Here is a 12,122-nt window from a genome sequence, read left to right as displayed (position 1 = left end):
GAGCGTCGTGTCTTGGGGTAACCTCATTAAAACTTTGATCCTATTTTCAGATCTTTCTACTCAGATTCTATCCCTCTGTTGTCGATTATCTCCTGCTTACAATCGCGTCTTTGATATGAAATGGGCACAACTTTGAGAAATGTTTAACCGCTTTATTCCGATGCTTTGTGGCCCTTATGTGTCACTGAAATGTTGGCTTTTTTTATTTCCTGTTTTGTGGATCACACAGTGAAAGGAGGGTTTCAATGATCTAATAAGCATCTTAGGCTTTTAAATGTTTTAGGATTGGAATATTTGCCTTTGTGTTTGTCTTGTTTTTGAACTGATATACTATGAACTAAGTTTCCAAAATAATGATAATCGGTTGGTTTAGATACAACTTCTGTGTTATGTTAGAATTTGCTAATGATTTTGCTTGTGGCAACATCTTCTTATGTATCCGAGGAATCCTTATCCTTACTGTTTGTTGCAAACATTGAGAATCTCACTTTGGCTATGCGTTATTGATTTGAAGCTCATTCATATTTTCAGCAATGAAGATCATTTGTGTTTTGTTATATTACAGGTATTCTCCGGAGCAAATGTTTAACGTAGTTGCAGCTGTAGACTTGTACCACGGGTTTGTTCCTTGGTGTCAACGCTCTGAGGTTCTTAAAGAATATCCAGATGGATCATTCGATGCAGAACTGGAGATTGGTTTTAAGTTTCTTGTTGAGAGTTACATTTCCCATGTCGAATCCGAAAGGCCGAAATGGATTAAGGTAAGCAAGGACTTGTTTTTTGCTTTTGTTTTCAGTTTTTTTTTGGTTTTTTTGTTGGTTTTGACTTGAGTGACTGATGGATTTTCACAACATGATATGAATCCTTGCTTTTCAGACAACTGCGAGGGACACGGGACTATTTGACCATTTAATAAACGTCTGGCAATTTAAGCCAGGACCCATTCCAGGAACCTGCGACCTTCATTTCCATGTGGATTTCAAATTCAACTCGCCTCTCTATCGCCAGGTAAAAAAAAACTACTTCACACTACCTCTGAACTTTTAAGTGTCCAATAGTTAGTAATGGATGGTGCTTGAGAATTGTTATTAATCGAAGAAATCTACAACAAGATTATGATTCTTTTCTTCCTCTAAAGATTGAAACTTGTATTGTTAGTAGCCGAAGAAAGCTATGAGGAAAGTATGAGTTCCTTGTTCCTTTGCTTAAATGTACAAGAAAACTTTGGTTTCTTTCTTCCACAATAGATTAAAAGTTGGGAAATTTGTTGATAAGAAATGTTAAAGAAATTAATGATGTCCTCTTTGTTACTCAAGTTGAATCTTGGTTAATAATATTAAAACCTTGCAAGTAGTTTGAAAGTGTTTTTTCGTTTATTGCAGGTAGCTTCAATGTTCTTAAAGGAGGTAGCAACCAGACTCGTAGGAGCATTTAGTGACCGATGCCGACTAGTGTATGGTCCAGGAGTTCCAGTAGATGAAAACGCATATGAACAAAGAGCTTGAGACATATCTATTATATACAGATAATGGAAGTAACACATCAGTTTAGATTTCATTTTGATTGCTCAGAGAGCGATTACGGCATAGCATGTTTTGCTTTTTCATATATATGAATGCTTTTTGCAAATGAAGATCAACACATGACATGAGATGTTTGTTTAATGTAAAAGCAGGAAAATAAAACACACCCATTTCTCTCTATTGGAGTCTTTTCTTTGTTCAACTGTTTCTTTCTTAATCTAATAATATTGATTATGACGACATATGTGGTGACGCAACAGTCATATTAAGGTGTTTTACAAAGTTAGAAAGTAGAAAATTATTCAATAAAATGGAAAAGTCTTTAAAGGTTTGGAAGATGAACATTAGTGGGGAACCAAAAGTCTTGGGCACCTGTCATAAACTAGTCATATTACTGGTCATAAGTTCATAACCATTGAACTCAAAAGGAAAAATATGTTTTCTTAGGGCATGTGCATCAGTTGGGACAGAATTGGTGTCCTTCAATTATTTTATTCATATTTTGAGAGTTTTTTAAGTTTTGTATAGCATTGGTGTCCTTCAGGGTGTGGTCTTTCATAGTATTTTTAATTTTAAAAATTAATTATTTAAATAAATATGTAAAAACATATTAAAGTTTTAATTTAAATAAAACATATAACAAGTCTCCATTCGTCGAGTTCCATGGATGAGAAGTTCCATGGATCAATATCTTGCATAGATAACAAGTCTCCATTCGTCGAGCCATTTTGCACAGGGGAAGGAGTTTCGATTGACAACATATCCAAAAGAATATCCGCTCCAGCTTGCGATGGCTGCATACATGAAACTGATAGACGCAGGGGTAAACAACAAGCTCAAAGATGTAGACATTAAGATGCAACTTCACAACTGAACATCCCAAACATTTTACAAAACGTAACACTACATACATATCTTAACTACACAAAAAGTTGTTCAGGTTATAGTTAGAACAGGCCATACTGCAGCTGAAGCAAATAAGTTGAGGAAATATGACCAGACAAAATTATCGGCTACTAAAAAAACGTATATGAATTATGTTCCAACTAAAACTCCAAGAAAATAATGCTAGATAGATGGTTATCATTATCAGTTGCCATACCAGATCTCTGACAAGACAGATGCTATGCTATAAGTTAGATTTTTGTTCCAACTGGTGGAGTGGTATAGTATAAGTTTGGAAATCTAACCAGGTTGTGCTGAAGGCTGCGTTATATCAACACCAAGAAGATCTTGAAGAAAGTTGTCACCAGAGGAGGTTGGTGCAGGAGTATCATCAGAACTCAGGTCAAGTAAATCAACAAGAGGAGCTGCAGCAGCTTTAGCAACACCATTCGGAATACTAAGCGAAGATTTTCCAGAAGTTGACACAGATGGAGGTAAAGAACCAGCTCTCCTTCCACTAAATGTTGCCTCATCAAGGACCGGCATTCTTTCAAGCAGGGTAGATCTGCATATATTTAGATCGATTGTGTTGAAAAATTTAGTAGATATTGATCCATGGAACTTCTCATCCAAAATCGATGAGAACAGATATGTTCAGTATCATCGAAAGAATTACCTTATATTCTGATGCTTTTGAATAACTGAACTGAACTCCATAGATCTTTGTTGCAGTTCTAAGATAAAGCTACCTTTGTTCTGTCCTATAATACTTTTAACCCTCCTGTAAGCAAATACAAGAAGCCTATTGCCTTTAACAGAGCAATGAGTGCCATTGCCTTAGTTGTGACATCCGATGTATGATGCTTAATAGCAATCTCGATAACATCCACTGCATCTTAGAAACCCATAACCCTAAATCCAACTCTAATAACAAATCAGAGACTCAATCGAGAACCCTAAATCGAGAATCAATATCGAATTATACCAAACCCTAAATTCGCAAACGGCGTTGGAACACTAACCTCGTGAGATTGGAACCGGCGGATACTCTTCAAGATGAAACCACAGATCGATTTCGGATGACGAAATTAACTGATGCTTTCGCCGGGAAAACAAGTCGCCGTCGAGAGAGAAAGAAACAAAAAAGAGGGAGTCGGAGATGAAAAAAAAATAAGTGATGTTTCGATTTTTTTGGAATACCCTTCCCAAACAATACAAACATCTCACACGCAGACACGTGTAAAGACGGACGATGGAAAAACGTCCACTAATAAAGAACGTATCTTGTTAATATATCGAATTTATATTTAAATTAAATCACTTAATTGCCAAGGACAGTGTTTAGGGACACCGATGCAAATGCCCTTAGTCACCGTGTGTGTCTCTTGACTCTAGTCTTAGAGATGTTTTGGCATTAAACCAATGTTAGATTCGGTTCTCTGAAAATACATGGTTTAACTTCCCGTTTTAATCAGGTGGAGTTTACAAAAAACATTTGATATGAAAGTACATTATTCGATAAAATAACATACTAATATGAGTCAATATGAAATATACATTTATCAAGCCATGCAAACATATGGTCCTGCCATTCACTTAGGGAAAAATTTAGCTAACAAAAATAAAATAAAAACATATGAAATGAGAAATAAATTTTAGTTTAACCTATACAAGGTATCTATCATATAATGCTTTTTGATTTGTTATGGGATTAGTTTTTTAAGTTGATGGGAGTTGAGAGTTAGGTTGACCGTTGAGGTATTTTGTCGGAAGGTGAGGAGGAAGACTTGTGAACGAAAGCGGAGACGCGGTTTTGCCTTTTTCTGCTTCATCATTTTCCTACCAAATGGACCAAAATAAGAGCATCTTTTTTTATTTCGTCAAAACTTATATGGAATTTGTCCCACTTTATTTTTATTTTATTTTATTTTAACTAATCCTATAATTAACTTTTTAAAAAAATAGTGAAAAGAAAAGAGAAACGAGTCGGTGTGTTATTTGGTTTGTAAATGATATAATAATGATACAAAAAAGTTACAAAAGAATCAAATATAAACATTATATTATGTACCTACTAAATTCTGAATTTACAAGGTCCAAATTTCAAGCTGATATACAATTGAGTCATTGACTTGCATTGCAACAACTATGCAATAACTATGAGTATTATCAATACTAGTATGACCCAAAGTCAATCCAGTAAATACATATATAAGCCTAGAGTACTATTGACTTTGACTAAAATCTCTCGCTTCTGTTTTACTTTCATGAGCGTCCTATTACCACATCTATTCTTCCGGTATTTGAATTGGAATTATAGTTTCAATTTCCATTCCCTAAAAATCCATCGTACCACCCACACACACACACACAAAAAGAACCATTTTATATATGTAAACGCACAATGACTTTACTTATTGTAAGTTTGTTCCAATAATGCAATGAATAAATACAGACAGAGCAAAAAATGGGTTTGGTCTTTGTCTCTGTTAAGTCAAAATATGAAATAACTTTGGTCTTCTATTTACTAGTATTATCTTTAGTTTTTTCTACGTCAGTTTCCCATTGTTAGCCGTTCCCTTTCATTTTCCTCTTCTCGATCAAAACTCTTCATAAGCAAGAAATATACTTGTGTATCCCATAGATAGAAAAGTTTCTGTCTTTTACGTATACGGTATAATACCTATCTTTTTCATCTCTTTTGTGTTCATACGACTCATCTAATCTTCCACTGATTTTGATATCTCTCATCTGCTCCAAAACCCATTATAGGGTTTCTTCATACAATCTACTCTCTTGCCCAAGAAAACAAATCTTCCCTTTTTCTGCAAACGAAAGAAAAAGTCTTCACTCTTTCATTCATTATCATAGCATCTAACTTTTCTTAATTTACCTTTAGAATTTTCTTGTGCCTTTTTTGTGTATATGAGTGGTTACACAGTTAAGATACACCCAAAATCCTCAAACTAACCAAAGAGAAAAGCAAAACAGAGGAGATATGAATTGTATGTTCTTGTTCAAGTCCAAGAAACCTAAATCTAGAAGTAATCTTGAGAAGGATCATAAAAACTCAAGATTCGAAAAGTCAGCTCCGGAATTAACTAAGAGAAGATCGTCGTCATCGTCGTTCAATCTTCCAACACCAAGATCTCTGCCAACTCCAGCGAGTGTTAAAGACTTATACACACAGAGAGAACAAAAAGAAAATACAAATCAAAATCTGAGGGTTTTCTCTTACAAGGAACTAAGTGACGCCACGTGTGGGTTTAGCAGAACGCTAAAGATCGGACAAGGTGGCTTTGGTAGTGTTTATCAAGCCACTATTGACAACCCCACCGGAGCAGATTCTCATTCTCCTCCACTTGTCGTCGCCGTTAAGAAACTCAATCGACAGAGTCTACAGGTATGCAATAAATCNAAAAGAGGGAGTCGGAGATGAAAAAAAAATAAGTGATGTTTCGATTTTTTTGGAATACCCTTCCCAAACAATACAAACATCTCACACGCAGACACGTGTAAAGACGGACGATGGAAAAACGTCCACTAATAAAGAACGTATCTTGTTAATATATCGAATTTATATTTAAATTAAATCACTTAATTGCCAAGGACAGTGTTTAGGGACACCGATGCAAATGCCCTTAGTCACCGTGTGTGTCTCTTGACTCTAGTCTTAGAGATGTTTTGGCATTAAACCAATGTTAGATTCGGTTCTCTGAAAATACATGGTTTAACTTCCCGTTTTAATCAGGTGGAGTTTACAAAAAACATTTGATATGAAAGTACATTATTCGATAAAATAACATACTAATATGAGTCAATATGAAATATACATTTATCAAGCCATGCAAACATATGGTCCTGCCATTCACTTAGGGAAAAATTTAGCTAACAAAAATAAAATAAAAACATATGAAATGAGAAATAAATTTTAGTTTAACCTATACAAGGTATCTATCATATAATGCTTTTTGATTTGTTATGGGATTAGTTTTTTAAGTTGATGGGAGTTGAGAGTTAGGTTGACCGTTGAGGTATTTTGTCGGAAGGTGAGGAGGAAGACTTGTGAACGAAAGCGGAGACGCGGTTTTGCCTTTTTCTGCTTCATCATTTTCCTACCAAATGGACCAAAATAAGAGCATCTTTTTTTATTTCGTCAAAACTTATATGGAATTTGTCCCACTTTATTTTTATTTTATTTTATTTTAACTAATCCTATAATTAACTTTTTAAAAAAATAGTGAAAAGAAAAGAGAAACGAGTCGGTGTGTTATTTGGTTTGTAAATGATATAATAATGATACAAAAAAGTTACAAAAGAATCAAATATAAACATTATATTATGTACCTACTAAATTCTGAATTTACAAGGTCCAAATTTCAAGCTGATATACAATTGAGTCATTGACTTGCATTGCAACAACTATGCAATAACTATGAGTATTATCAATACTAGTATGACCCAAAGTCAATCCAGTAAATACATATATAAGCCTAGAGTACTATTGACTTTGACTAAAATCTCTCGCTTCTGTTTTACTTTCATGAGCGTCCTATTACCACATCTATTCTTCCGGTATTTGAATTGGAATTATAGTTTCAATTTCCATTCCCTAAAAATCCATCGTACCACCCACACACACACACACAAAAAGAACCATTTTATATATGTAAACGCACAATGACTTTACTTATTGTAAGTTTGTTCCAATAATGCAATGAATAAATACAGACAGAGCAAAAAATGGGTTTGGTCTTTGTCTCTGTTAAGTCAAAATATGAAATAACTTTGGTCTTCTATTTACTAGTATTATCTTTAGTTTTTTCTACGTCAGTTTCCCATTGTTAGCCGTTCCCTTTCATTTTCCTCTTCTCGATCAAAACTCTTCATAAGCAAGAAATATACTTGTGTATCCCATAGATAGAAAAGTTTCTGTCTTTTACGTATACGGTATAATACCTATCTTTTTCATCTCTTTTGTGTTCATACGACTCATCTAATCTTCCACTGATTTTGATATCTCTCATCTGCTCCAAAACCCATTATAGGGTTTCTTCATACAATCTACTCTCTTGCCCAAGAAAACAAATCTTCCCTTTTTCTGCAAACGAAAGAAAAAGTCTTCACTCTTTCATTCATTATCATAGCATCTAACTTTTCTTAATTTACCTTTAGAATTTTCTTGTGCCTTTTTTGTGTATATGAGTGGTTACACAGTTAAGATACACCCAAAATCCTCAAACTAACCAAAGAGAAAAGCAAAACAGAGGAGATATGAATTGTATGTTCTTGTTCAAGTCCAAGAAACCTAAATCTAGAAGTAATCTTGAGAAGGATCATAAAAACTCAAGATTCGAAAAGTCAGCTCCGGAATTAACTAAGAGAAGATCGTCGTCATCGTCGTTCAATCTTCCAACACCAAGATCTCTGCCAACTCCAGCGAGTGTTAAAGACTTATACACACAGAGAGAACAAAAAGAAAATACAAATCAAAATCTGAGGGTTTTCTCTTACAAGGAACTAAGTGACGCCACGTGTGGGTTTAGCAGAACGCTAAAGATCGGACAAGGTGGCTTTGGTAGTGTTTATCAAGCCACTATTGACAACCCCACCGGAGCAGATTCTCATTCTCCTCCACTTGTCGTCGCCGTTAAGAAACTCAATCGACAGAGTCTACAGGTATGCAATAAATCATGAGATCTTTTTTGTGATATAATTGCAAAAAAGATTAGAGAACTTTAACAAGAACAAGTTTGATTCATTTCTGATATAGTATTTATTATTGAGTCTCTGTTTTGAAATGAAAGGGTCATAAGCAATGGCTAGCAGAGGTTCAGTTGTTAGGCGTAGTGAATCACCCAAACGTAGTGAGGCTCTTAGGGTATTGCGCAGAGGACAGAGAGAGGCTTTTGGTTTACGAGCTGATGTCTAATCGCAGCTTAGAAGAGCATCTCTTCACTCGAAAAACCTTAACGTTGTCATGGAAACAAAGGCTTGAGATCATGCTTGGTGCAGCTCAAGGATTGGCTTATTTGCACGAAATCCAGGTTATTTTTGAATCCTAAACAACAAAAACCCTTTTGATTGTTTATGCGTAGTTAGGCCCGAACCAAAATTTATATACATGTCTAGTACTTTAACTAGATGCATTATCTAGTTTAACTAGAAACATGTCTCTCTTTTTTTATTTGGGCAGGTAATATATAGAGACTTCAAATCATCAAATGTGCTTTTAAGCGATGACTTTCATCCGAAGTTATCGGACTTTGGTCTCGCTAGAGAAGGTCCAGAAGGAGACAACACTCACGTTACAACTGCGGTAAGTAACATTTACCGTTTCTCCCTTACAACTTCTATATTGCATAACAGTAATTTCTTTGTCCACAAGTAACAACTTCATCTCTTATTCTTTCATGATTCTCTTGAAAGAGAGTTGGAACAGACGGCTATGCAGCCCCCGAGTATGTATTAACCGGTCATCTCAAGACGCATTGCGATGTCTACAGCTTTGGAGTTGTCCTGTATGAGATCATCACTGGTCGTCGAACAATGGAACGAATGAAACCTTTGGCTGAGCAAAAGCTTCTAGAATGGGTCAAAAAGTATCCTGCTGATAGCAAAAGCTTCAAAATGATCATTGACTCGAAGCTATGCAACAAATATCCAATTAAGATGGTTAGTAGAGTGGCCAAATTAGCTGATCACTGTCTGAAAAAGAACGATAAAGAGAGACCCACCATGGCCTTTGTAGTTGAGACTCTTAGGAAGATCATTGAGGACTCAGACTCTGTAGGTATGAGAAGTTCAGTTGAAAAATCGACGAGAGAGGAAGGGGTTAGTTAGTGTTAGAGCCTAGAGGTTTAACTTCTTAGAAAAGAGCAGAGAATACTTATGTTCCCAAACAATGCCGTTTAACGTGCAAATACATATGAGCTGTGTGGAAAAGCCCAAAGTATTAAGCCCATCAACGAGAGACATTGTTTTGGTCTTGTACTTAGGGGGATGGTTAACCCATAAAATATGATTCTGAAAACAAAATTGTGATCACAACTAAGGAAGAGATGGATGTATTCTAAAAATTTGTAATACAACCAAAGTTCAAACATCTTTAAATCTTTTAAGAGAGGTTATGGAAAAAAAAAGAGACAATTGTACTACTACTCCTTAAAGTTGAAATGATTAAAGAAAAAGAGTTGTACTGCACCAAATGATCTCGCAGAACATGCGCAGAAAAAGATTTGTCTGTTAATTTCTCCCATTATATAATGTTTATGAATCATGACATATCAAACCTACTCCAATAAGAATTGATACCATTACTTACACCAAATTTATTTCGCTATCATAAATGTTATATAATCAACACAAATATATTTCAATATCATTATATTATATATATTAAACTTTTTACATTACAAACCCATCATTCCAAAACAAGAGAACAGCCAGTCTGATGCTTACAAATATATTTTTCTTCCCATTAAAAAACAAAAGATTTACCTTTTTTTTTTTTTTTTTTTGATATCAAGAATTACCAAATTCACATAGGCGTTTTGGCCATAGTTTTTTTGTACTCCCAAAATTGCATGTTGATTTCTTCTTAAAAGAAAAAGAAAAAAAAACTAATAAAAAGAAAAAAATAACAAAGAGAAGGACAAAACCCTTGAAAAAGAGAGGTTTCTTTACTTTTTTTTTTTTAATTTTTTTCCCTAACCATTTTCTTCTTTTTTTTCTTCTGAGCTTTTCAAATTCAAACTAAGTTTTTTTTTTAGATGAAGAAAAAAACCCATTAACAAGCTGTTAAAGCAATGAGCGTTAATGGGATTCTCTTGTCACTTTTTTACTTTATAACTTTGAAATTAGGCAGCAGCAACGGTTCCAGTGTGGAAAGCATAGTCACGAGATCTAGTAGGAGAAGAAGAAGAGCTTCGCTTTTCATTTCTTCTCATAGCTTTCACGGAAGATGACAGACTCTGTTTCTTCTCTTTAGCTTCGTCTCTTTCTATCTGTTCTTCTCTACACTCTTCGCTACAGAACGGTGTGTCTCCTCTGTTAAATGAAAACAAATTTAAAATCAAACACAAATTATAATACATCTTTTTTTAAGGATGCTTAATTCACAAGGCAAATCAAAATTAGGGTAAAAAGACCTAAACTTTATCAAGCAAATCAAAACCTTAACCTCAAAGTAATAATCTAGTTTATTATTAGCTAATAATCGAGAAAAGTAGAATCTACGTTTTGTTTCATTGTTGAGTACTATTTAACGAGATGATGAATCAAAGAACTAAGATGTATGTAAAAGTACCTGTACATGAAGATGTCTCTGTTATCACCAAGACGTTTCTTGCAGAGGAAACAAGAGTCCAAGAAATGAGGAAGTGGCTGTTGTCCGTAACAGCTATTGTCAAATCTAAAATCATGGAATTTTCCAGATCTGGGAGATGAAACAGAGTAGTGATGATGTTGGTAATAATAACTCTGAGGATTCATCTTGAGACTGTTGTCGTAACAAGAAGGACTCGTAACTCCAGCTTCTAGAGAAGCCAAACCATCGTCTTCTTCTTCTATGAAATAAGGCTTTCTCGTTGAAACCTCCTTTTTTTTTAATGGCTATTCTTTGTCTTTTGTGTTCTTCTTTAAGTTCTTATGAGGAGAAGGGAGAGAGAAAGGTTGGTGTGGAGAGGGGAGAGTTGAGGGGAAGATGGAGTTTGGTTTTTATAGGAATAGAAAGACAGGTTTGATTCTGGTTAAGAGAGAGAAAACCCAAAGGAAGAAGCAACAAGTTTGAGGAACAAAACTCAAAACTCAAAACTCAAGTGAGAGAGAATCTATTGGCTTCTTTGTTTATGCAATACCGCTTATTTCTATATTTATTTACTACTTTTTTTGTGTTTCTTTAATATTTTTAACTACCTAACCATTAACCATTATATGATGAATAATTGAGGCACTAGTATGATTATTGTTTTTTAGTCTTCCTCAAACTTACAACCAGTACTAATCAAATAGTTAAGTTGTGGAATAGTGGAATTGCGATTGTTTTTAATTAGAAAGATTGTTTAAAATAATTTCGATTGACCTATGTAAATTTACATAAATCAGCTAACCGATTTAATTAATTTGACAAAATAATTACTCTCTCCATTTTTAAAATATTTTTCATTTTTAGGCCTAATTTTTTGTTTTAGTTTAGTTGTTATTTTCGCTTTCCAATGTAATCTTTAGTAGAAAATTATGTTATTTACTTCTTATTAAATAAATAAAAAATTAAATATTTTAGAATTTTAATAGTCACACAAAGGTATAATAGAACATTGATCTATTTTTTTTAATGATAAGTTAAAAAAATTGGAGAGAATATTAGTTTTGCATAGAATGATCAAAATTAGAAGGAAAACAATCTAAACCCCTTCTATACTTTTTTTTTAAAGATTTATTCTTTGTAAAAGAATTTCTCAATTTTAAATTCTTATGTCCAATTATGTTAACTCGAGTCTAAGAGCCAAATGGCGATAAATCTAATTATTATATAAATCCTAATTAATCTCCCATGTTATAAAAATTTGCAACTAATAAATTCTGAGGAAAATGGCAACATCCCTTGTTAACTACGCTAAAGGAGTGTGAAGGACACAAACGTAATTATATATTAAAAATAAAATAAATAAAAAACCACTTCTTTTTTTTTTTTTTTTTTTTAAAAAAAAAAAA

The 12,122-nt window shown here is 33.9% G+C and overlaps 4 protein-coding genes across 5 annotated transcripts in view; 2 read left to right on the top strand and 2 right to left on the bottom strand.

Annotated features, from left to right (window-relative positions):
• LOC104731797 (coenzyme Q-binding protein COQ10 homolog, mitochondrial) overlaps window positions 1-1,703 on the top strand; it is a 2,386-nt gene extending 683 nt beyond the window's left edge. The window contains exons 2-5 of the mRNA XM_010451280.1: window positions 1-17; window positions 566-761; window positions 877-1,008; window positions 1,383-1,703. Coding sequence (XP_010449582.1) covers window positions 1-17; window positions 566-761; window positions 877-1,008; window positions 1,383-1,505 — 468 coding nt within the window. The 3' untranslated portion in view covers window positions 1,506-1,703. The remainder of the gene's footprint in view (window positions 18-565; window positions 762-876; window positions 1,009-1,382) is intronic.
• On the bottom strand, window positions 2,700-3,307 carry LOC104731796 (AP-1 complex subunit gamma-2-like). Its single transcript, XM_010451279.2, has 2 exons — window positions 3,085-3,307; window positions 2,700-2,973 (listed from the first exon to the last, which is right to left on the bottom strand). The coding sequence occupies exons 1-2, from the start codon at window positions 3,123-3,125 to the stop codon at window positions 2,709-2,711; spliced, it is 306 nt and encodes a 101-aa protein (XP_010449581.1). The 5' UTR covers window positions 3,126-3,307; the 3' UTR covers window positions 2,700-2,708.
• On the top strand, window positions 4,963-9,558 carry LOC104731795 (probable receptor-like protein kinase At5g47070). 2 transcript variants are annotated; one of them, XM_010451278.2, is made up of 4 exons: window positions 4,963-5,811; window positions 8,216-8,455; window positions 8,605-8,727; window positions 8,838-9,558. In XM_010451278.2, the coding sequence occupies exons 1-4, from the start codon at window positions 5,407-5,409 to the stop codon at window positions 9,249-9,251; spliced, it is 1,182 nt and encodes a 393-aa protein (XP_010449580.1). In that variant the 5' UTR covers window positions 4,963-5,406; the 3' UTR covers window positions 9,252-9,558. The 2 variants fall into 2 exon arrangements, with proteins under 2 accessions (XP_010449580.1, XP_010449579.1); XM_010451277.2 differs by lacking the exon at window positions 4,963-5,811 and adding an exon at window positions 7,241-8,087.
• LOC104733541 lies at window positions 9,778-11,006 on the bottom strand (the record flags this gene model as incomplete). Its single annotated transcript, XM_019233418.1, is given in 2 exon segments — window positions 9,778-10,457; window positions 10,717-11,006. Coding segments are annotated over 2 exon segments (480 nt in total), but the record flags the coding sequence as incomplete, so codon positions are not given.

This window comes from Camelina sativa, chromosome 12 (genome assembly GCF_000633955.1).
Source record: "Camelina sativa cultivar DH55 chromosome 12, Cs, whole genome shotgun sequence".
NCBI classification, from domain to species: Eukaryota; Viridiplantae; Streptophyta; class Magnoliopsida; order Brassicales; family Brassicaceae; genus Camelina; species Camelina sativa.
This window is presented reverse-complemented; position numbering and strand designations above follow the sequence as displayed.

What these genes read in the sequence shown, in the direction of transcription:
- LOC104731795 (XM_010451278.2), top strand. Translation starts at nt 5,407, where the DNA reads ATGAATTGTATGTTCTTGTTCAAGTCCAAGAAACCTAAATCTAGAAGT. An exon ending in TCAATCGACAGAGTCTACAG is followed by an intron (nt 5,812 to 8,215) that starts GTATGCAATAAA and finishes TTGAAATGAAAG; the next exon opens with GGTCATAAGCAATGGCTAGC. An exon ending in ACACTCACGTTACAACTGCG is followed by an intron (nt 8,728 to 8,837) that starts GTAAGTAACATT and finishes TTCTCTTGAAAG; the next exon opens with AGAGTTGGAACAGACGGCTA.
- LOC104731796 (XM_010451279.2), bottom strand. Translation starts at nt 3,125, where the DNA reads ATGGAGTTCAGTTCAGTTATTCAAAAGCATCAGAATATAAG. An exon ending in CAAAAGCATCAGAATATAAG is followed by an intron (nt 2,974 to 3,084) that starts GTAATTCTTTCG and finishes AAATATATGCAG; the next exon opens with ATCTACCCTGCTTGAAAGAA.